This window comes from Carcharodon carcharias, chromosome 33 (genome assembly GCF_017639515.1).
Source record: "Carcharodon carcharias isolate sCarCar2 chromosome 33, sCarCar2.pri, whole genome shotgun sequence".
NCBI classification, from domain to species: Eukaryota; Metazoa; Chordata; class Chondrichthyes; order Lamniformes; family Lamnidae; genus Carcharodon; species Carcharodon carcharias.
This window is the reverse complement of record NC_054499.1, coordinates 8545978-8571097: the sequence shown is the minus strand read 5'-3', so window position 1 is coordinate 8571097 and position 25120 is coordinate 8545978. Positions and strand designations below refer to the sequence as shown.

The 25120-nt window shown below is 46.5% G+C and overlaps 1 protein-coding gene across 3 annotated transcripts in view; it reads left to right on the top strand.

The window, feature by feature from the left end:
* Window positions 1–25120, top strand: part of LOC121272286 (P2R1A-PPP2R2A-interacting phosphatase regulator 1-like) — a 40473-nt gene that overhangs the window by 4263 nt on the left and 11090 nt on the right. Inside the window, exons 2-8 of one of the 3 annotated variants that reach the window (XM_041178854.1) lie at window positions 2249–2330; window positions 5529–5585; window positions 8698–8741; window positions 11699–11753; window positions 12989–13093; window positions 17304–17389; window positions 24171–24235. In XM_041178854.1, the coding sequence (XP_041034788.1) occupies window positions 2249–2330; window positions 5529–5585; window positions 8698–8741; window positions 11699–11753; window positions 12989–13093; window positions 17304–17389; window positions 24171–24235 (494 nt within the window). Of the gene's footprint in view, window positions 1–2248; window positions 2331–5528; window positions 5586–8697; window positions 8742–11698; window positions 11754–12988; window positions 13094–17300; window positions 17390–24170; window positions 24236–25120 lie in introns of all 3 variants that reach the window. The other 2 variants (XM_041178853.1, XM_041178855.1) reach the window with 2 other exon arrangements.

The following is a 25120-nucleotide window of genomic DNA, read 5'->3' as shown; positions in this document are numbered from 1 at the left end:
GTGTTTCATTAGGGATATTGGTGTTCAGAACAAGGGGACGTATAGAGGTAAGATTAATTTGGAAAGATATAGGAGCAGGAGGAAGTTTTTTTTTTACACATAAATGTGAGACTGTGGAATGTGCGATTAAAATGAGTGATCGAAACAGATACTCTTGTTATGGTTTAAGATTTGAGAAAGGGCAATAAAGTAACAGGATGGGTATGTGAGAATAAACCCCTGGTTGGGTCAAGTGGTTCATTTTCTTCCATTAGGAAATGGATTGAGGAGGCCCAAACTAAGGGGAATCATTATTTCTTCGGCCTAATTACCCTCCTCCATCACTACAATCCTCCGAGATCTCTGCATTCCTCCCACACTGGCCTCTTGTGCCCACACCCCCACCGCTTCCTTCGTTCCACCATTGGCGGCCTTGCCCTAAGCTCCAGAATTTCCTCGCTAAACCCCTCTGCCTCTCTATCCCTCTCTCTGTCTGTACCTTAAAACCGAGCTGTTTGACCAAGATTTTGGTCACTTGTCTTAATATCTTCTGTAGTTTGCTGCCAAATTTTTTCTGATCCTGCATCTGTGAAGTGCCTTGGAACATTAACAGTGCTGTATAAATACAAATCCTTGCTGTTAACTGGATTTGAACCCAGGTCCTAAAGGTGAAAGGTTATTGTCTAACCCACTGTTTGACTATGGCCAATCTGACCTCTACTGGAGGAGCTCTGTGAAAGTACAAGCGTCAGTTGTTTTGACGGCCACGTGAAGATCAGCCAGGCGGCAGAGCTGCTGGAGGGTAGCCAATGGCCTTTGGTGTGAGGGAAAATAACTGTCTATCCTCAGACAGTGTCTCTGTCATTTCTGGACTCGCCATAGCTGGTCACTTCAACTCTTCCTCCCCCCGCCCCCATATAGGCATCGATCTGGCCCTTGCCAAATCCAGGATTGTTGGTGAGCAGTCCGATTGGAAATCGGGCTGATTGCCATCCACTTGGATTCCGATCGGGAGGCATCCGTGCTTGGAACATTCAGTACTGGCTGCGCATGCAGCAGCTGTTACTTTTGATTCTTTCTGTAGAGGAGACGTGGAGCAAAGCCTGTGTTGGCTTTCTGTGTTTTGGAAGGCGCTACCTCTTTCTGGGGTACAGTCCTACAGTAACCAGCGTTTTCTGGCCATTCCTCATGTGTGAGCCTCGACGGTGAGTTTTAATGGGCCATTAACCACAGGCAGCAGCGCAGCCAGCTCCAACTGACGTCCTGCCCTCTTCCTGACCTGGTATTCCAGCGAGGTCATGTGATGGGAATATGAAGCTGGAATCCCATCAAACATTGTGGCCAAGCAGTAATGATCAATACTCAGGCTTGTCTGCACACACCGGGACCAAGCCTAACACCTGCCTGTCTTGCACCTTATGTGGCACTGCAGTTATGAAGCAAACGATATCTAAGTTACGGAGTGCCTCCTCCTGTCAGTAAATAGTAGCAGTCCATGCCAGGAGCATCATTGGCTGAGCACTCCTGCTTCGTGAGTTACATACGGCAGATGGTATGCCTTGTGGAGGCTCAAACATGCAACTTTGCATGTCGAACCTTGACTTGGTGACCCTTTGCGTGTCCAAACTGAGGTGGTCTCAACATGTCTCCTAATTGTGAGACTATACAACAGGTCACGTGTTCTTGAACTGAGGGCGGGGGTGGAATTTAATAGGATTATAGCTTGAAATTGATGCCTGACATTGGCAATGGTGACAACGTGTAGGAATTTTCCAAAGATACGGATTCTCCAATTTTTCTGGAAGAGAATGAAAACCTGACCCACTGAGTTTAGTCTCGGCTGCCATGAGCTTTCTTGGTAAGAGTCCCTCCATGTGGGTGAAATTCATGCCTGAGCTTTGAACAGAGCATAGGTTAGTAGGTGCACAAAATCAGGTGAAATATCCAAAGCAGGTAGTTAAAGTCAGGTAACTGGGAAACATTTACTGTGCATTGTATTCAACTTGTTTCTAATGCCTGTCTCTCCTGTGCATGTGATGTGTCTCAATATTTGTGAGAAAATACAACGAGACTGGTCCAAAACAAGCAAACTATATTTTGGCTTGCGTACGCTAACCCTGTGAAAACAGTAAGGCCCTGTGTGAGTCCTTGGTGAAAGCACTAGCTAATCCCTCTCTCCCTCTCTCTCTCTCTCTCTCTCTCTCTCTGTCTGTCTGTCTGTCTGTCTGTCTCTCTCTCTCTCTCTCTCTCTCTTGATTATTTCTTTCAGCGACTCGTCTCCAGTGTTTCAGCCAACCTTGCTCCGGTGCCGGAGGAGCAGTGCCTCAGTAAACCTCAGCTGCCCAAGCTCGGTATGTAATGCGAGACTTTTTCCCCACCGCTTAACATGGGCTTCAGTTCTGACGTTGTTTTGGGCACCAGGTTGACTTAAATATTTCAGGGCTGGGAATTTCTTTTCTGAACAAATTTGCTGTTTAAACAGTAACGGTGGGTGGGGGGGTGGTGTGGGATTTTTGGTTTAACATTCCCGAGAACCAAAATTACTATCTCCTGAGTAACAAGATGGATTCTGTGATGCTTAAGGTTCATTTTGCAACAACACCAACCTGCATTTATATAGTGCCATTTAAATAGGAAAATGTCTTGAGGCGTTTCGCAGGAATGTTGTCGATACAAAATTTGTCACCGCGCTAGAGAATACGTTAGGACAGGAAACTAAAAGCTTGGTCAGAAGTTTTAAGGAGGGGGTCTTCGATAATCGACTGAGTAGTTCGGTGAATGCCACAGCTTAGGACTTAGCTTACTGAAGGTGAAGAGAGTGGGAGGGGCACTAGGCTTGAGTTGGAGGAATGCAGAGTTCTGTTTTGAGTTGTAGGACTGGAGGAGACTGCAGGGATAGAGGGGCGAGGCCACAGGGAGGTTTTGGACACGAGGATGTGAATTTTACGTCCTCCAGGCCACAGAACAGCGTGTTAACCAGCTGAGTCAAGCTGACGTAATACTCCTGAACTGTTCTGTTCTGTAAACTGAGCTGATTACTTGTTGGAGCTTTGCCATGCATTTTATTGTCTTCAGATATTTTAGGACTTTGTTTAAGCTCTGACATGCATCTGTCGCATTTCCTATGTTATGACAGTGACTACGCTTCAAAAATAAAGTACATCATTGGTTGTAAAGTGCTTTGGGACTTGAGGTCATGAGGTCACAGAAGGTGCCACAGAACTGTAGACCTGTCTTTTGTTCTATCCCACCCCAGTACCAAGCCCTGTCTGCAGCTGATAGCAGCCGCCCAACTTTCTCTTCATCCCTCCCCCTGCCATGTTTTTTAAAGCATGTCCATTACCAAGAGGTGTGCAAAGATCTGTGGAGGCTGAATCTCGGGTTTCACCTTTCCAATCCTTCCCTTTCAGAAAGCACCAGGCTTGGTATCATTCCAGTTGGATAGCCCTATGTGTAGGAGGCCATGACCGTCAGTGTGCCACCCTTGCTTCATAACAGGAATCAGATGGAGGGAGGCAGAAATGTGGTCCAGTACTGAAAAAAAAATATACGTGTTGGCCTAAAATTTTTGAAAACTGTTTGATCTCCTGTGGCACTGCTTCTGGTAAATTGAAGGGTACAGTGTTTTGTAAGGGCTGGAGAATTATTACTTGTCAAGCACCATGTACAATTATTACATTTGGCCTCCATTTTAAAATTCTCACCTCACCTTTGTGTTAAAATCTTCTCCGTGACTTCACCGCCCCCCCCCCCCAAATCACTGTAACCTCCTCCAAGAACTCTGTGCTCCTCCAATTCTAGCCTTCTGAGCGCCCCCCCCCAATTTAAATCGCTCCACTGTTGGCAGCCGTGCCTTCACCTTGCCTGAGCCCTAAGCTCTGGGGTTCCCTCCCTAAATCTCTCTGCCTCTCTCTTCCCCTTTTACAATCTCTTAAAGCTTTTGTTGGATGCCCCGGTGATGTGCCTTGGATGTTTCAAAATGTGCTATGTAATTGCAACTTGTCCGTGCTGAGGTGTAACCCTGCACTTACCCCACCACCACCACCACCCACCGCCCCCCAACATGACCTTGCAGTGGAACAGCCTTCAAATCTTTTACAGAAGCACTAAGCGCTGTCCCGCAAACAGAAAGATTTAAATCCAGGAAATTGGCTGATGCAGATTACCCATGCCCCAATTCCCTGCTGAGAAAAAAACTTTTGATGGTGTCTCATGCTGTCAATGAAAGCTATAGCTGGCATCCCAGGATTTATTCATATGAGTCCCAGGACTATAGGAGCCCTGAGCTTGATAAAATCGAGGCTTTTAGCTTATTTACAATCTGAACTTGACTTTTTAAATGTTTACAGTTATCTTAAGTATTCGGTTATAACTATTTGTTGAGTCAGGACAAAATGGGTGTCTTCTGAAAGTAGTATATCAACAACAACTTTAATTTATATAGCACCTTAAGCATAATAAAACATTCCAAGGTGTTTCACAGAGGCATTATGAAACAAAATATTTTACTGCGCCCCATATGGAGATATTAGGTCAGATGACCAAAAGCTTAGTCCCAAGGAGGTAGGTTTTAAGGAGTGAATTAAAGGAGGCAGAGAGGTTTAGGGAGGGAATTTCAGAGCTTAGAATCAAGCCAGCTGAAAGCGCAGCCAACATTGGTGGAGTGATTAAAATCAACGATGTGCAAGAGGCCAGAGATAGAGGAATACAGAGATCTCGGAGGGTTGTTGGGCTGGGGGAGATTACAGAGCTAGGGAGGATGAGGCCATGGAGGGATTTTTAAACAGGGATGAGAATTTTAAAACAAAGACGTTGCTTGACTGGGAGCCAGTGAAAGTCAGTGAGCCCAGGGGTGATAGGGGAATGGGACTTCCTACGAGTTAAGACACGGGCAGCTGAACTTTGGATGACCTCAAGTTTACGGAATCTAGAAGTATCGAAGGCTTGGATGAGGTGCTCTGGCAACAAACAGTGGAAACTCGTGGTATGTAGCTGACGCACCAAGTTACTTGCCCTATCCATGCTTCTAAGTTGCTTTTCAACTTATCTAAGCTTTCAGTTGACGTGGATATGTAATGGCTGCCTTCTACCTTGGGTGTGCAGTGCAATTTGCAGACCTGACTGGTAATCACATAACACATGGGTCAGTGGTGAAGTAGAAAGGAGATGGGGGTCTTTACATTCAGATATTCCAGTAGGTGCATCCTTATTTAGTCGGGATACCTGGAAAAGTGTTCCAATCAATAGAGGGAAATCGTCTCGATGTCGTCTGGATGACCTGACCAGGGTAAAACAACGTGGAGACTGGGAATTCTTAGCTGCGTCAGGAATGCAGGGAAGGGAGACCACCTGATGTGTGTTTTGATCTGTTCATTTGTGCCTGGGTTTCCTGTTCAAATCCCACTTCACTTCACAGCTGCTCAGCAGAACAGAGATTCCACAGTTTAGCTGGTTACGTAAACTCTAAATATTCAGGTCAATTTCCAATTAGTAACACAATGAGTTAGTTGAATGATGGACTTTGTTTTTGTTCCCCTCCCCTCCTCCAGTCTTTCCCGCTGTCACCATTCCGAACCTTCAGCAGCCGGATTGACCAGATTAGGCAGGTAAGGGTTACCTCATCATGCCTGGTGCCTTAAACTTGGTCGGATGCATTGAGTCAGCGTCTTCCTGTTAAAATCAAGAGATTTCCTTTGCAGACTAGGTGTGAGCGGTAAATGTGCCTTTAGGTCAATTGCTTAACCACATGGCAGTGTCATTGCTACCAGAGTGTACAGCTGTGAAACAGGCCTTTCGGGCCAACTGGTTTGTGCTGATGTTAACCCTGTACACGAGGCTCCTTGCACCCTTCATCGTCTCATCCTATCAGCATATCCTAGTACGGATTTTACTCATGTTCTTAATGATAATAGGTAAGTTATTCTCTTTTAAGACGTATGATAGATCAATATTTCATAACTTTTGTATCCATTGTCCAGTACGGGAAATTTCCTGATTATTCCCTCTGACTTGGAGTGATTAGCAGCTGCATGTAAATGGTTAAAGTTGGCTGGCAGTAAAATGTACATGCTTTATAGCTCTGAAACCTTTTCTCATTTATTGCCATCTGGCCTTATTATGAGAACAGACTAGGAACTCTTCACAACAAATAATTTGTATTAATGCACTTGTTAAGCTTAGGATAAAAAAAAGTTACAACATGAATATTCATTGCTGATCATGACATAACCCTCAAACTGAAGCTAATTATATCAAACACAATAAATAGCCAGTGGATCTTCTGCCACTTAACACAGATACAACCTTACAATGACATACAAATATAAATAGGCATAGGAATAGAGGCCGTTTGGCTCTTTGAGCCCTTTCCACCATTTAATAAGATCTATTTCAATTCTACTTTCTTGCACAATCCATATAACCCCTTGATTTTCTTAGGATCCAAAAATCTATTGACCTCTACTTTGAGTATATTCAATGACTTGGCATTCACAGCTCTCTGGGGTAGAGAATTCTAAAGATTCACAGCCCTCTGAGTGAAGAAATCTCTCATCATCTTGGTCCTAAATGGTTGACCTTTATTCTATGACTGTGGTCCCCAGTTCTAGACTTCTGGCTAGGGGAAACATCCTCCCAGTATCTGCTCTGTCAGGTCCTTTATGAATTCAGTATGTTTCAATGAGATCACCTCTTACTCCAAAGAATATGGATCGATTCTACTCAATCTTTCCTTATAAGACAATCCCCTCTTTCCAGGAATCAATCTAGTGAGCCTTAGTTGTGTCCCCTCTGAGACAGGTGTATCCTTCCTTAAGTAGGAGGACAAATCAGCACACACTACTCCAGGTGTGGTCTTAAGCGTATAGGACTTGGGAGTAGGCCATTCGGCCCTTCTGGCCTGCTGTGCTATTTGGTAAGATTGTGTCTGATCTGATTGTGGCCTCAACTCTACTTTCCTGACTGCTCCCCATAACGTTTGACCCCCTTGTCTATCAAGAATCTATCTAACTTAGCCTTGAATAAATTCAGTGATCCAGCCTTCACTGCTTTCTGGGGAAGAGAATTCCACAGGCTAACGATCTTCTGAGAGAAAAATATTCTCTCCATCTGTCTTAAAAGGGAGACCTATTATTCTTAAACTGTGCCCCCTAGTTCTAGTTTCCCCCATGAGAGGAAACATCCTTCTGGCATCTACCCTGTCAAATCCCCTCAGGATCTTCTATGTTTCAGAACCTTCATTCTTCTAAACTCTAATGGGTATAATTCCAACATGTTCAACCTTTCTTCATAAGATAAGACCTTTATCGCAGGGTGAGTTGGCTGAACCTCTCTGAACTGCTTCTGATGCAATTATATCTTTTAAATAAGGAGACCAAAACTGTACACAGTACCCCAGTTGTAGTCTCACCAAGGCCCTGTACAGCTGCAGCAAAATTTCCTTACTTTTATATTCCATTCTCCTTACCAATAAACGCCAACATTCCATTTGCCTTCCCAACCATTTGCTGTACCTGCATCCTAACTTTTTGTGATTCATGTACCGGGACAGCCAGAACCCTCTGTACCGGAGAGTTCTGCAGTCTCTCTCCATTTAAATAATATGCTGCTTTCTGTTCTTCCTGCCAAGGTGGACAAGTTCACATTTTTCCACATTATACTCCATCTGCCAAATTTTTGCTGACTCACTTAACCTATCTGTGTGCCTTTGTAGATTCTTTACCTCCTTGACAAATTTGTACAGTGTTTCTTTCAGTACCATCTTTAACTTCCTTATTTAGCCACAGGTGATGCATTCTTCTCATAAGAATCAATCTTTCTTACTAGGGTATATTTTTGCTGAGAGTTATCATATATCTCCTTAAAAGTCTGCCACTGCTTCTCTAATGTCCTACCTTTAACCTAGTTTCCCAGTTCACTTTAGCCAACTCTGCCTTCTTACCCTTATAATTACCTTTATTTAGGTTTAAACATTAGTCTTAGACCCACACTTCTCATATTCAAGCTGAACGTGAAATTCTATCATGTTATGATTGCTGTCGTCTAGAGGCTCCTTTACTATGAAGTTATTGATTAATTCTGTTTTATTATTCATTGCCAGGTCTAGAGTGGCCTGTGCCCTTGGTTGGTGCTAGAACATACTGCTCTAAGAAATTGTCACAAACACACCCTATGAACCAATTTTCCAGGCTGCCTTAGCAAAGGTGTTGTGGTCCTATGTAGTCCCACAAAGTCACGACACCTTATCTTTTAAGCATACATACTGACATTTCCTTTCCTCGGTCAACTAGTAGGATAAAGTTTGCAACAGATTCTTCTAGAAAGCCATAAGAGCAACTTTTGCAGATTGCGATAACACCTTGCCTCCTGTAATGTGGTGTAAAATGACAAGGAGAGTTTAATGGAGACTTATTTTGGGGATTCCACACCTTCTTGACTATTCAACCAAATCAGAACACATGCTAGATTACAAGCTGGCGATGCAAATGATTAGTTCACATTTGAGTAGCAGCACTCATTGGAAGGGTCTTTGGCTTAGGCAAGATGGGTGGGTTCAAATGCAATGATGAGTGTTGCTTTTGGACATGTATTAGGTGCAAAAAAATTAACCATTCTTGGATTTGTCCACCATCCTTCCACAAGTAAGATGTCTCCAGTAGCAGAGGCCGTTGCTGGTGACTATGCACAGATGTAAAAGGCAGTTGCGTGTTTTTGTTTCAGGAGGAGAGCATGGATGTGATGAATCGGGAGACTGCACATGAAAGGTAAGATTGGCATTTGGAACTTTCCACTCTCTGCCCACTTCGGTGAAATCCTTGATTTCTGAGGCATCTTTGGTAGTGTCTCAGCTGGAGTTTGCGCTTGCCTCCAGTTCCCCTTTCCAATTTTCATCCTGCACTGCACATCCACTGCCCCCTCCCCCCACCACCTCCACACTTCCATCTGCCTCCACACTTGTGTCGTGCCGGGGTAAGGCTCCTCTGGTCATAGAATGGTGCAACACAGAAATTGGCAGTTCAGCCCATTGCACATGTACCAGCTCTTTGAAATCCACTCCCCAGAGCCCGGCAGTGTCTTCCTTTACAAGTATGTATCCATTTTCCCCTTTTGACAATTCCTGTTGAATCTGCATCCACCGCCCTTTCAGGCAGTGCATTCCAGATCACAACAACTGTGTAAAATAAATTAAATCATCATGAATCTTGCTGAAGTGGCCGTTCTTCAAGTGATGGGCCTTGAGGCATTTAATAGGGAATTGGCTTATCTGAAAAAGAACACAAGAAAAAGGAGCAGGAGTAGATTCTATGGCCCGTTGAGCCTGCTCCACCATTTAATACAATCATGTTTTAAAATTAGGGGTCGCCCTTATAATACAGAGATGAGGAGAAATTTTTTCTCTGAGGGTTGTACGACTTTGGAACACTCTGCCTCAGAAGGTAGTGGAGTGGGTCATTGAATATTTTTTAAGGCAGAGGTTGATAGATTCTTGTTAGGCAAGGGAATCAAAGGTTATTGGGGTTAGATGGGAATGTGGAAGTCGAAACACAAGATCATCAGCCATGAGCTTATTGAATGGCAGAGCATTCTATGGTCTACTCCTGTTCCTATTTCTTACGTTCTATGGCTGATCTTGTGCTTCAGCTCCACTTCCCTGCCCGCTCCCCATATCCCTCATTTCCCTGAGAGACTAAATATATCCAACGATGGAGCACCCGCAACCCTCCGGGGCAGCAAATTCCAAAGTTTCACAACACTTTGAGATGAGGAAAAATTTCTTCATTCAATCGTAAACGATTGGTGCCTCATCCAGAGATTGTGTCCCTGTGTTTTAGATTCCCCAACCAGAGGAAACAATCTCTGTGTCTAACTTACCAAATCCCTTCAGGATCTTGTATCTTTCAATGAGATCACCCATGAGGAAGAACATGCAGCACTACAGGGAACAGGCCAGGGAGTGACACTAGGTAAATTGCTCCTTCAGAGAGCCAGCACAGGCATGATGGGCCAAATGGCCGCGTTTCTGTGCTGGAACCATTCTGTGGTAATGTTTGTAAGGCTGCTTTTGATCTCTGGTTTCCCTAACCTCCGGTCTCTACTGCCGCCCTAGCTCGGTACGAACTGTAATTGAAGCTGAATTCAGTGTGATGTCTGTAATTTTGGCCTTGGAAGGCAGTGCATTTACGGATTGGGAAGTACTGCATATACTTGCCTCCCTGTTTGTCAGGCTGATGGGGCTCCTGTTTATGTTGTACATGGGTCACATCCTCCCTCCTGGTGGTGCTGGTTTCTCCATAGACTCTGCACCTGGCAGCAGCTCCAAACCTGTGTTTCCACCCTGCCCCCACACCACCCCACCCCCACTGTCCTCTGCTCCTCCATGCCCTGATACTTAAACAGCAATTTCCACTCCCAGCACACGCGCCCGTGCACACGCTCCTGCTGTTGACTTATACTTGGAGGGAATCCAGTAGACAGATGTGAGGCGAGAGAAGGGAGTACTGTGGGAGAGCTGCAGTTTAAATATCACAATGATAGGAGTAAAAGCAGATAGGAATGTGCCAGTTCCAGTTGGAAATGGCTGGGAAGACAGTATATTTTAGGACACCGTGGGAGTGGGAATTTTGGTTGATGGAAGTTTTTGAATGTTGATCTTCATTGTGTCTGAGTTTCCGATTAAAATATTTTGCAGAGGAGGGCAGTGGTATTTGACTGTCTTATCCATAGGATGCATTGTGTTGAATTGCTGTCAAATTCTAAGTACCATATGCACACACATTGGTGTTTCTTGGTGCCTTTTATTTTTAACAATGGCTGGAGGGAACAGCCTGATAATGTGTGAAATTCCCTCAAACGTGGCAGCATGTAATTCAGTTCCACTGTTGAGTATGGCAATTATCTTCACCTATTTGAAGATGGGGGAAAAAAACACAAACTGACACGTTTATTCATGAACGCACCTGAAGACATCTGCTTGTTTCTGTAATGAGGTCGGGACTGATTGCTGCACTGATATTGCTTATTGTTCAGGGATGTGATCATATGTCTGGAAGTGCTGCAGACTTGTTCCTCTTCTGGGCTCTGTGAAATAGTTGGCTTGTTCTATAATTTTGGGAATGGGGGGTGGCGGTGGGAGGTGTGGTGGTGGGTGGCAGTGGGAGGTGTGGGGGTGGGCGATGGATTTTAAGGATTGCTACTGCTTTTAAGTTCAGACCAGAATCATGGGGTTTTTTTTCTGTTTGATTGGTGTGTCTGGAAATGTTTACAGTTGAAATTGGACAGCTTTCTAATCCATTATCATGAATAGAAATTGGTGAGATTACTGAGGTTTTCAATTAATTTTAGTGAGTGAAGATGAAATCTGCACTTGTGCTCTCTGTTTAGTTTTGGATTTTTTTTTTTGAACAGTTGCACCTTTACTAAATCTCATTAAATTCCCAGTGTTCATAGCACAAAACCTACCCCTGTTCAGCCTTGATTGGATAGTGTCCATGAATTATGTTTAGCATTGTGATGGAAGCTCTGAAATGCAGCATAAGTTCCTAATCCTGATGCGTTGCTGCTTTAAGCCACTGGTGAGAAGTGGAAAAAGATCAGAGTTTTTCTCATCTGCCTTAAGCAGGCTGTAATGAACCCTGTGTTTATTTGGGGGAGGGAGGGGTCAGGGGTTCATGTTGTTCTGGTGTCTAATTTGTGTTTTTCCCTTTGTTCCATCTCTCTTAAGAGGGATCCACACAGCCATGCAAATGAGCTGCACACGGGAGGATGGTTTTACGCTGGTGAGTATCTCACGCCTGAGCCAGGTTAAGTAACCACTCAGTGATACGCCGACATCTCCAACCAGAGCCCGGGAGAGGGGGGTGCGGACGGTTCCAAACACTGGGGTCCGGCTCGCTGTTTTAAATGGAGTTCTTGTCATCCAAGGTGAGCAGCCAGAGCTCAGGACCTGTCAGAGCAGCTTAAAAAAAATTGGAACTCTCAGGCTGAGAGATCTGAATTGTTGAAGCCGGTCTGCCAGGTCAATTTCACTTGATGTGCTGCTGCTGAGGGTGCACGGGGAGGTGTGTGGGGGGTGGGGGGGTTGGTGGTGGTGATGGGATGGGATGGGGGAGGTTGGGGAAGTTGGGGAGAGGCGGGAGGTTGGGTGAGGAGGTGGTTGGGGGAGGAGTTGGGGGTGTTTGGGAGGGTGGCAGTTTGGGGGTGGGAGAGATTGTTAGAGGGAGGCTTGAGAAAGATTGGTGGCAGTGGGGACACTAATACTTTTCACTTAAAAAGCAAATGATTAATACATAAAACAATGTTTTTGTAGATTTAGAAATGATATGGACAACACATTTTCTTAGAGCTCCAGCACCTCAAAATTTGGCACTGCACCCCTGCTTGGCAACTAATAAAATACAAGAGTTCCAGATTTCCACTCCCCTTTGTGTGAATAATTGCTTCCTGACATCACCCCTGAACAGCCTGGCTCTAATCTTAAGGTTCTGCCCCCTTGTTCTGGACTCCCCCCTTCAGAGGAAATTGTTTCTCTCTATCAACTCTATCAAGTCCATTAACCATCTTAAAAAGCTCAATTAGGTCACCCTTTAATGATCTCTGCCCGAGGGAATACAGCTTTAGTCTCCTCCCCTGTTCTTGCAATTTAACCCTTTAAGCACTCGTATCGTTCTGAAAATGCCCTATACATCCCAGTGAGGATTTACTGAATGCAGCAGATGGCATGAGTACCAGTTAGGAGCAGCCTGTCTATGGGAACAGTTGCTGGGTATGCAGCATATTGAGTTGGTGGGTGTCTCTGGCTGGTCTGAAGTCCTGTTGTAAAGTGATTTATTTTCCTCTTCTCTCACTTGCTCTATCAATCCCCTCCCAAAATAAAACCAGTGCACAGTGTTACTGAGGATAGCAACAGATAGTCGACTGTGTCGATTGAATTGTATAATCAGACTGTAATTTGTCTGAATGATGACGTGGAAATAATCAAACTGCTTACCCGGTGCTAATATCTCTTTTTCAGTGCGACCAGATGGTGACTGCTGAGCAGGACGACCGGATTTTGACTCTGCGGAGGGAGGATATTTTCCCTCTCTCCCCTTCTCCTTCTCCGACGCGGATTGGCAAGGTAAGGCAGGTGGCTTATTTGAGGTTCAAATTTGCAGCATTAAATTTAATCGTGCAAGCAAAGGACTGTGGCGAGTTTGTGGTGTTTTGGGGTTGCAATCAGGAATATGACAGTTCTCCTTGTTTGCAAACTTCACCCATTTTGAGATGCCTGCCAAAAGCCTCTGAATCAGAAGGTTGTGAGTTCAAGTCCCTCTTCATACGTTTGAGCACATCATCCCAGTTGACGCTGCCCCAGCAGTGCTGAGGGAGTGCTGCACTGTCGCAAGAGCTGTCTTCCAGGTGAGATTTTAAACCAAGACACTGTCTGCCTTCTCTTGTAGAAGGATAGCGCTATTTCGAAGAAGAACAGGGGAGTTCTCCCTGGTGTACTGGGCTGTGTTCCCTCTAATTTGTTTTTGTCCTGCGACCTTTAATCTTTTGCATGGCTGCACATGGATATTAACCTAAAGGGGCCAACTTGTGCTTGGCCTCTGCAAGAGCATGTAGGTCACTTAGAAAGGAACATTGGTGCTGGGCCAATATTTATCCCTCAATTGGCATCATGAAAACAGATGATGTGGTTATTATCAAAATTCTATTTGTGGGAGCTTTCTGTATGCAAATTGACTGCTGTGTTTCCTATGTCACAACAATGATTATAATCAAAAGTACGTTGTTGTCCATAAATTGCTTTGGGATGTACTCGGGTGGTGAGAGGGGCCATATAAATGCAAGTCTCTTTCTTTTGAGTAGAGCAGTCATGGATTTGTCTTGACAGACTTGAACCATCCAATTGCACTGTTTAAATCCTCTCGTGAAAACCTGTCAAAGCCACCTTTTTTTTAATGTGAGACATGCTAACTAAGATCTTATTTATTATTCATCTCCAGCTGTCTTCAGCTAATATGCTTCATAAGACTTAAGAGGCCGTTAAGAATCAGCCTTGTAGATTGGGACTGGAGTCACTTCAATGCCGTACTGCGTAACGAATCCTGGCTTGTTTTTACAGCTTGCCATAGTGGGATTTGAATTTGACCTCGAGGCTGCTAAACCAATCCTATAACCATTACATGAAGCATTCTGCTTGATCGGCACCCCATCTACTGCCTTAAATGTTCACTACATCACTGTTGCACCCTTGCCACAGTGTTCACAAGATGCTATACGGCAACTCACTAAGGCTTCGACAGCACTTTCGAAACTTGCGATCTCTACTACCTAGAAGAACAAGGGCAGCGAACCCATGGGAACACCACTACCTGCAAGCTCCTCTCCAAGTCACACACCATCCCGGCTTAGAACTGTATCGTCGCCCCTTCACTGTTGTTGAGTCAAAATCCTGGAACTCCCTCCCTATCTGGGTTCTACACCACATGGACTGCAGTGGTTCAAGAAGGTGACTCACCACCGCCTTTTCAGTCAAGGGCAGTTAGAGATGGGCAATACACTCACCCTATGAATTTAATTTATGGTTGAACTGACCTTGGATTTTGGCGCAGCGAAAGTAAAAGCCAAAATGATATAAGGTTGTTCCTTCTTTAGACCCATCTGTCCGCGCTGTTACTTGTACTCCAGTGAATGGAAATGGCTGTGTGAAATTTTCATTCAGTTGCATTGCAGTCAGTTCTTGCGTTGTGAAAAGCATCTGGCGGCGCAATTACAGATTTTATCCTTCCAGACTTGGAGAGAAGATTATGCGGTTTACAAAGTTGCTCAACATCCTTGTGGTCACAGGCCTGTCACTGCTTGGTGGTGAGGAAGTAATTTGGGGTGATACGTTAAGGAAGAAAGGAAGACTTGCATTTCTGCAATGCCTTTCACAACATCAGGACATCCCCAAGTACTTTACAACCAGTGAAGAACTTTTGAAGTGTTGTCACTGTTGTAATGTAGGAAATGTGACACTTGATTTGTGCATAGTAAGATCCCACAAGCAGCTGCGAGACGATGGACCAGATAATTTTTTTTCCCCGTGAAGTTGGTTGAAGGATTAAAAAAATATTGATGCCAGGAGGCCGGGGAGGCCTTCCCTGCGTCTTCTGAGAGGGGGAGAGTTGCAAAAGAAGCAAATTGGCGCTCTCTGCTATTGGTGCATTTAAAGGAACCTCATGACAGCACTGCCAGTCAGGGTGGCAACTATCTGACCATTCAGTTTCTTCCCCTGTTTACTGAGCTGCCTGTGAAGCCCAGGGCGATTCAAAAACCTCATCATTAAAGACATCAACTTTAATATTCTTCGTTTCAGATCAGTTGTTAAACCGAGGCCCTCTCAGGTGGACATATAAGATCCCACAGCCACTTTTTCAAAGAAGGACAGGGGAGTTCTCTTGCCACCACACAGTGTTGGACTAATATTTATCCCTCACCCAACATCACAAAAACGGATTATCTAGTCATTAGCACATTGTTTGTGGGAACTTGCTGGGTGCAAATTAGCTGCCGGGTGTCCCACTTACAACACTTCAAAAAAGGCTGTAAAGTGCTTTGAGATGTCTAGCGGTCATGAACTTGCTATATAAATGCAAGTCTTTCTTTTTATATTTACTCCCTAATGGGGTGAGAACAGGAATTGATTTGTTGATGGTGTGTGCACATCAGAGCCCTCCCAGAGTGTCTTGGCCCTCTGCTGCTACCCAGTGAAGGCATGCTGGCTTGTGTGTTACGTTTAATGCATTCCCAAATCACCTGCCTATTTGTTTCAGTTGTGTGTAAGCTCGTGTATCTATCTTTTGTTTGGCCACTTTTACTCTGAACCTGATCTCTTTGGGGCACTCAGCCCCACTGGTCACCTTTGTCGAGATTTCCAAAAAATAACATTGGGAACAATCGTCAAATTCTGTTTAATGCCTCATCCAGCACCTCTGCAGGTACAGCACTCTGCATTGGAAGTGTCAGTTTGGATTATGCGCAGAAGCCTCTGGAGTGGGACTTGAACCCATGGCTTTCTGACTTGGGTGAGAGGGAGTGCTACCCATTGAGCCACGACTGATATAAAAGAATGGCTGCTTCTCACGCAGTCGCAGTTTGCAATGTCGCTGTGTCTCTTAGCCGTTCACACTGAGAAACAAGCAGCTGGTGGGTTGCTCTCGCAAGATATTTGCCGCTGTGCCACTTTTAGCAAAGAGGCTGTGTGAGGCAGAGAAATGATGGAACACCCTCTGTGCAAACTGCAGTCTGGCTTTTGTGTAGCTTGAGCTGTCTGACAGGCCATGCATTTGGGATTTCGCCTCATGCTGCAGTGATCTGACTCCTGGGGGACTCGCCAGATGGCCTTACCTGAATCACTTTAAATCATTGACTTCAGGGAATTGTGATTCTGCAGTTGGTATTTGTGGAAAGCATTCAACAGTTGCAATGTTTTATTCACAACTTCTGAAAACATAAAATAATGTGGTATGTGCCATCTGGTGGCCAGAAGTGGGTTTACATCTACAATTTCATTTTAAGAGATCCACTGCTTAAACTATCCCCGTTGACCCTTGATAAACACTTATACCAACAAAAGGTGCTAATAATTAACCATTAAGGGGTCTGGATAGAGATGTGGAGAAACTGTTCCTGTTTGCGGAAGGATTGAGAACCATAGGACACTGCTTGGCAAAAGAAGCAATGGTGACATGAGGAAAAACTTCTTTACACAACGAGTGGTTAAGTTCTGGAATGCAATTCCTGAGCTTGGTGAGGGAAGACTCAATCATGGCTTTTAAAAGAGAATTGGATAATTATCTGAAGAAAATAATTTGCAGGGCTATGGAGAAAAGGTGAAGGAATGGGACAAGGTGAGTTGCTCCTGCAGAGAGCTGGCATGGATACAGTAGGCTGAATGGCCTCCATCTGTGCTGTAACCATTCTATGATTCTATTAAAAGAAATACCAATTATAAAGACACAGCTTAAACCGTATTAAGCATACCAAATATTTCAGAAAGTTCGAACTGCTGTTCACGATTACCTGCCATTAAAAGCCAAAACCCCTTTGAATGGTCTCTTGAACTCTTGCCGCTGTTGCAAACCCTTCTTAATGAGCTCGAAGCCTTCTGACTACTTTTATCGAATTCACAGTGACAGTCTCACTGCATCCTAAACAGTCCCAGGCTGTTGATCTCCCACCCAAGTTGCAGATAAATCGAGTGCTGCGGGGTTAACTGGTGCAGATGGCAATGGGTGGCGGGAGGGGTGCGACAGTTAATTGTTTGTCAGGGGCTAATGAATGCCTTCCTTTTACAGCAGTACTTCTCATCATCCCAGCCGATTCTGATACCCAAAGGTGGCGTCACACCCAATTCCTCTCCAAGTCCCACTCGACGTATTGCAAGGTGAGAGGGATCTCAAGTTTGACGTCCTCGAGTTATAACTTTCTGATTTACGTTGCGGTTTGCTTCCTAACCGTTTTTCAAGTATGATGGTGTCCTGCAGTGTGGACTTGTGTATTGTTATAAAAGAGAAACTCTTTCTCCCTGTCGTAATTATTTGAACATATATTCTAGGAGAAGCTGTTTTCAGTGCTTTTTTCCTCTTCATTCCTCAGAAAAGGGGGTCTACATGTTTTCCACAATGTCTCTGTCATTGGACAACCTCTTGAGACTGGGATGCTAAGCTGTGATACTTTAGCACTGAGCTGCTTGCTCAGTGACCTTGTTTTTCTGAGATTCGTGAAGCTCATTTCAGTCAGTAATGCTGTCTTGTGCACCTAAGCTGGAGTAATGCCATCATACTTCTCTGAGTCTCCCAAGCTGTGAAAATATTCCATTACATAAAGTGTGCCAGAGGTCAACAGGCAATTTTGAAACATATTTTGCAAGCATATGCCCCTTCAATATTTTTGCACCAACCAGTTTTACAGTACCTTAAAATTAGATGCATCGAGTACTGAGGATGGGTTCATCTCCAACTGGGAGCTCTGAATGTCAATCTCTCAATTTCAATATTGGTAGATACCAGTAAATAACCCGTGCCATTTCATCATGCCCCTTGATGAACAGAGGTTTTACTTACCAGTGTGTAGATGAGATCGTTCCTGATCTGTATCTTAACTCCACCTTAAGATACAGACCAGCTGTGATCTAATTGAATGGTGGAACAGGCTCAAGGGGCTGCTGACCACCTCCTGTTCCTAGGAGTGCCTGTTACTGTATCATTTACAGGTATCTGCTTACATGCAGAAAGATGCTTAATCTTAATGCAAGCAATTTCTGTGTTAGATGTTGACATAAAAGTGTGACCAAATATTATGTCAGCACAAAGGGCAATCATACACAAGCTACTTATAGTTTGGTGGTCGGGAGAAGCTGCAGGGATATGATGGCCCAGTTGCGACAGTCCCTCGATTTGAGGACGAAACCTGCTTGGGGTCGCGACTTTCTGCCATGGGTCTTCATGTGACTGAACAGACCGATTCTTGACCTACAGATCTTTGGGCACATGGGGCAGGATGTTCCATGAGTTAGTGGGATACGGAGTGTGGGATTTGCTTCCTTTTCTTCTTTGCTGCCATTCTGCCTCACCTTTAAGACAATGTGACTTAAAACATGATGCAGCTTGATTAATAAGTTGTTACCATTCTGAATGGTTGGTAGCAAACATCTTCCAGTCATTAATGTTAAATCTGCCCCACTTCAAGGAGAGCTTCAGAGTGTCTTTGAAGTGTATTCTTTGTCCTCCCCAGAATGTTGGCCATTTGAGAATTTAGGTACAGCAGCAGTGCCTGTACGGGTATTGTTACAGGGCCCTGCAGTCTTAGAGGCTTCCTTTATTTTCAAACAGTAGTCCTTACTCAATCCAGCCACATCTTCAAACATTTACTAATGCACAAAGCAAGATCAGACAACAGCTCTCTTAGCTCATTTCCCAGCCTTTCGCCATAATTGAGCTCAGTCTCACTTTCTCGGCTTCTCTGTCTTCCTCAAGCTTTTCTCTCCCTCTCCCCCTCGCGCTTCTCTCTCTCTCTCTCCCCCTCGCACTTCTCTCTCTCTCCCCCTCGCGCTTCTCTCTCTCTCCCCCTCGCGCTTCTCTCTCTCTCCCCCTCGCGCCTCTCTCTCTCTCTCTCCCCCTCGCGCTTCTCTCTCTCTCTCTCCCCCTCGCGCTTCTCTCTCTCTCTCTCCCCCTCGCGCTTCTCTCTCTCTCCCCCTCGCGCTTCTCTCTCTCTCCCCCTCGCGCTTCTCTCTCTCTCCCCCTCGCGCTTCTCTCTCTCTCCCCCTCGCGCTTCTCTCTCTCTCCCCCTCGCGCTTCTCTCTCTCTCCCCCTCGCGCTTCTCTCTCTCTCCCCCTCGCGCTTCTCTCTCTCTCCCCCTCGCGCTTCTCTCTCTCTCCCCCTCGCGCTTCTCTCTCTCTCCCCCTCGCGCTTCTCTCTCTCTCCCCCTCGCGCTTCTCTCTCTCCCCCTCGCGCTTCTCTCTCTCCCCCTCGCGCTTCTCTCTCTCTCCCCCTCGCGTTTCTCTCTCTCTCCCCCTCGCGCTTCTCTCTCTCTCCCCCTCGCGCTTCTCTCTCTCTCCCCCTCGCGCTTCTCTCTCTCTCCCCCCGCGCTTCTCTCTCTCTCCCCCTCGCGCTTCTCTCTCTCTCCCCCTCGCGCTTCTCTCTCTCTCCCCCTCGCGCTTCTCTCTCTCTCCCCCTCGCGCTTCTCTCTCTCTCCCCCTCGCGCTTCTCTCTCTCTCCCCCTCGCGCTTCTCTCTCTCTCCCCCTCGCGCTTCTCTCTCTCTCCCCCTCGCGCTTCTCTCTCTCTCCCCCTCGCGCTTCTCTCTCTCCCCCTCGCGCTTCTCTCTCTCTCCCCCTCGCGCTTCTCTCTCTCTCTCCCCCTCGCGCTTCTCTCTCTCTCTCCCCCTCGCGCTTCTCTCTCTCTCCCCCTCGCGCTTCTCTCTCTCTCCCCCTCGCGCTTCTCTCTCTCTCCCCCTCGCGCTTCTCTCTCTCTCTCCCCCTCGCGCTTCTCTCTCTCTCCCCCTCGAGCTTCTCTCTCTCTCCCCCTCGCGCTTCTCTCTCTCTCCCCCTCGCGCTTCTCTCTCTCTCCCCCTCGCGCTTCTCTCTCTCTCCCCCTCGCGCTTCTCTCTCTCTCCCCCTCGCGCTTCTCTCTCTCTCCCCCTCGCGCTTCTCTCTCTCTCCCCCTCGCGCTTCTCTCTCTCTCCCCCTCGCGCTTCTCTCTCTCTCCCCCTCGCGCTTCTCTCTCTCTCTCCCCCTCGCGCTTCTCTCTCTCTCCCCCTCGCGCTTCTCTCTCTCTCCCCCTCGCGCTTCTCTCTCTCTCCCCCTCGCGCTTCTCTCTCTCTCCCCCTCGCGCTTCTCTCTCTCTCCCCCTCGCGCTTGTCTCTCTCTCCCCCTCGCGCTTGTCTCTCTCTCCCCCTCGCGCTTCTCTCTCTCTCCCCCTCGCGCTTCTCTCTCTCTCCCCCTCGCGCTTCTCTCTCTCTCCCCCTCGCGCTTCTCTCTCTCTCCCCCTCGCGCTTCTCTCTCTCTCCCCCTCGCGCTTCTCTCTCTCTCCCCCTCGCGCTTCTCTCTCTCTCCCCCTCGCGCTTCTCTCTCTCTCCCCCTCGCGCTTCTCTCTCTCTCCCCCTCGCGCTTCTCTCTCTCTCCCCCTCGCGCTTCTCTCTCTCTCCCCCTCGCGCTTCTCTCTCTCTCCCCCTCGCGCTTCTCTCTCTCTCCCCCTCGCGCTTCTCTCTCTCTCCCCCTCGCGCTTCTCTCTCTCTCCCCCTCGCGCTTCTCTCTCTCTCCCCCTCGCGCTTCTCTCTCTCTCCCCCTCGCGCTTCTCTCTCTCTCCCCCTCGCGCTTCTCTCTCTCTCCCCCTCGCGCTTCTCTCTCTCTCCCCCTCGCGCTTCTCTCTCTCTCCCCCTCGCGCTTCTCTCTCTCTCCCCCTCGCGCTTCTCTCTCTCTCCCCCTCGCGCTTCTCTCTCTCTCCCCCTCGCGCTTCTCTCTCTCTCCCCCTCGCGCTTCTCTCTCTCTCCCCCTCGCGCTTCTCTCTCTCTCCCCCTCGCGCTTCTCTCTCTCTCCCCCTCGCGCTTCTCTCTCTCTCCCCCTCGCGCTTCTCTCTCTCTCCCCCTCGCGCTTCTCTCTCTCTCCCCCTCGCGCTTCTCTCTCTCTCCCCCTCGCGCTTCTCTCTCTCTCCCCCTCGCGCTTCTCTCTCTCTCCCCCTCGCGCTTCTCTCTCTCTCTCTCCCTCGCGCTTCTCTCTCTCTCTCTCCCTCGCGCTTCTCTCTCTCTCTCTCCCTCGCGCTTCTCTCTCTCTCTCTCCCTCGCGCTTCTCTCTCTCTCTCTCCCTCGCGCTTCTCTCTCTCTCTCTCCCTTTCCCTCGCGCTTCTCTCTCTCTCTCTCTCCCTTTCCCTCGCGCTTCTCTCTCTCTCTCCCTTTCCCTCCCTCATGATTTCTCTGTCTCTCTCTCTCTCTCTCTCTCTCTGCATTAAATTATTTTCCTTATAGAGTTATACAGCACAGAAACAGGCCCATCGTGTCTGTGCTGGCTATCAAGCCCCTATCTATTCTAATCCTGTTTTCCGGCGCTTGGCCCGTAGCCCTGTATGCTATGGCTTTGCAAGTGCTCATCTAAGTAGTTCTCAAATGTTGTGAAGGTTCCCACCTCTACCACCACCTCAGGCAGCGTGTTCAAGTTTCCAACCACCCTCTGGGTGAAATTTGTTTTCCACAAATCCCTCTAAACTTTCTGCCTCTTACTTTAAATCTATGCCCCCTGGTTATTGACACCTCCGCTAAGGGGAAAAGTTTCTTCCTTTCTACCCTATTATGTCCCTCAATTTTGTATACCTCTATCAGGACCCTTCTCAGCTCTTAAGGAAAACAACCCTAGCCTATCCAGCTGAAACACTCCAGCCCAGGCAACATCCTGATGAATCTCCTCTGCACCCCCTCCAGTGCAATCACATCCTTCCTATAGTGTGGCGACCAGAACTGCATACGGTTCTCCAGCTGTGGCCTAACTAGCGCTTTATACGGCTCTGACATAACCTCCCTACTTTTATATTCTACGCCTCAGCTAATAAAGTATCCCATTTGCCTCTTTAGCCACCTTATCTACCTGTGCAGCTGCCTTCAGGGATCTATGGACATGTACACCAAGGTCCCTCTGATCCTCTGTACTTCCTAGGGTCCTACCATTCATCATGTATCCCCTTGCTGTGTTCGTCCTCCCAAAATGCATCACCTCACACTTCCCAGGATTAAATTCCATTCGCCACTGCTCTACCCATCTTATCGCCCATCTATATTGTCCTGTAATCTAAGGCTTTCCTCCTCACTATTTATGACACCATCAATTTTTGTGTCATCTACAAACTTACTGATCATACCTCCTACATTTATGTCTAAATCATTAATGTACACTACAAACAGCAAGGTTCCCAGCACCGATCCCTGCGGTACACCACTCGTCACAGGCTTCCAGTCACAAAAACATCCCTCGACCAACACCCTCTGCCTCCTGCCACTAAGCCAATTTTGGATCCAATTTGCCAAATTGCCCTGGATCCCATGGGCTCTCATCTTCTTGACCATTCTCCCATGTGGGACCTTGTCAAAAGCCTTATTGAAATCCATGTAGACCACATCAACTGCACTGCCCTCGTCTACACAACTAGTCACCTCCTTGAAAAATTCAATAAATTTGTCAGGCCTGATCTCCCCCTGACAAAGCCTTGCTGACTATCCCTGATTAATCCCTGCCTCTCCATGTGGAGATTGATCCTGTCCCTCAGAATTTTTTCCAATAGTTTCCTTACCATTGTTGTTAGGCTTGCTGGCCTGTAATTACCTGGTTTATCCTGCAACTCTTCTTAAATAATGGTACCACATTAGCTGTCCTCCAGTCCTCTGGCACCTCTTCTGTGGCCAGAGACGATTTGAAAATTAGTGTCAGAGCCCCTGCAATCTCTTCCCTTGCCTCACATAGCCTGGGATACATCTCATCTGGGCCTGAGGATTTATCCACTTTTAAGCCTGCTAAAGCCACTAATACCTCCTGCCTTTAAATGCTAATTTGTACAAGATTATCACAGTCCCCCTCCCTGATTTCTACACCTACATCATCCTTCTCCATAGTGAACACAGATGAAAAGTAATCATTCAAAACCTCACCCACGTCCTCCAGCTCCATGCACAGATGGCCACTTTGGTCCCTAATGGGCCCTACTCTTTCCCTGGTTATCCCCTTGCCCTTGCCTTTGGATTTTCCTTTATCTTGCCCCCAAGTGTTTTTTCATGCTCCTCTTCGCTCTCCTAATTACTTTTTTAAGTACCCCCTACATTTTCTATACTTCTCTAGGGTTTCCACTCTTTTCAGCCCTCTGTATTTGCCATAAGCCTCTTTTTTCCCCCTTATCCAATCCTCTATATTTCTTGACATCCAGAGTTCCCTGGACTTGTTGGTCCTACCATTCACCTTTACCCAAACATGTTGGGCCTGAACTTGTACTATTTTCTTTTTGAATGGCTCCCACTGGTCTGATGTACTTCCTTACAGGTAGCTGCTCCCAATCCACTTTGTCCTTCCCCCAATTCAGGACCTTTATTTCCGGTCCATCTTTGTCCCTTTCCATAACTAATTAGCCTTGCTAAAGTCACTTCTTTCTAATCTAGCCTATGTTTCCTCTGCTTTCCAGACTCAGTAGAGTTTTAACTTCTAATTCCATCTTAGCTCCTCTCCCTTCTGAGTTACTTTTCAGGATGGCATCCCCCTACCCCCTCGCCTTCTCTCTGCTCCCCTCTCGCGCTTGCACATGTGCACACACTCTCCTTCTCCCTCTCTCTCCCCTTCTCCCTCTCTCTCTCCCCTTCTCCCTCTCTCTCTCCCCTTCTCCCTCTCTCTCTCCCCTTCTCCTTCTCTCTCTCCTTCTCTCTCTCCTTCTCCCCCTCACTACCTTTAATTTTCCTGAATCTCCCCTTTTTTGTTTCACTGGGCTAAGTCATCTCCTACTTCAGGTGCAATTATCTTAAAAGGGAATGTTCTTAAAGAGTGGGGGTGGGGGGTGATGGTGCGCACACCCTTACTCTAGGACCAGAGCCTTCATTCACTCTGCCTCAATATATAATGTGACTGGGCAATTTTAGCTGCAACAATTGATGGCAGTCCAAACACAGGCGCTTGCCAAAGTTTAACTTTTCTTTGCCTCTACAGCAGGAGAAGTGTCAGCCCGAGTGTTGCATTACGACCCAGTGCCTTGGGACCATTGAAGAGGAAAGGTAAGGAGTCTTCAATAATGCCTCTTCAAAATGCAAGTACAAATTGCGCAATTAATAATAGACATTTAAATTTCAATCTTATACTTTGTGGAAAAGAGAGACATGCTTCCAAAACTTTTCATCTTGCACTCAAAAGGACAAATGGCAAATTTCAAGTAATTCAACAGCTTATACTAAGGGAGAAAAGTGTGATGATTGGTTGGCAGTGACCTGTGCTATAACTATTCTGTGATTCTATAAATGTACACGTTAAAAACAGTATCTAAAGAGTGACCCCAATCCAAAAATATGAGCACAAAGTGCTGGAAACATATCACAGATTTGTCAGTCATTTGTAACAACAAAGGACAGGTTAGCAGTTCAGATGCAATAAAAAGCAGAAAATGCTGGAAAAGCTCAGCAGGTCTGACAGCATCTGTGGATAGAGCAACAGAGTTAACGTTTTGAGTCCGTGTGACCCTTCTTCAGAGCGGAGAAGGTGGCCAGAGGCCTATGCTAATGTGCTTGGGACACAGGTTTAAATCCCACCAGAGCAGCTGGTAAATTTGAATTCAGTGAATAAATACGGAATTGAATGTTAGCCTCAGCAATGGCGACCATGATAACTACCATCCGTTGTCGTAAAAACCCATCTGGTTCACAAATGTCCTTCAGAGGAAGGAAATCTGCCATCCTTACCTCGTCTGGCCTACGTGTGATTCCACACCCATAGCAATGTGGTTGACTCTTAACTGCCCTGTGCAATGGCCACTCAGTGCAAGGGAAATTAGGGATGAGTAACAAATGCTGGCCTTGCAACGATACCCACACCCTATGAAAGAATAAGAAAAAAGTTCAATTGACGTCCATCCATAAAACTACTTGACTGACATTTTCAAACATAAG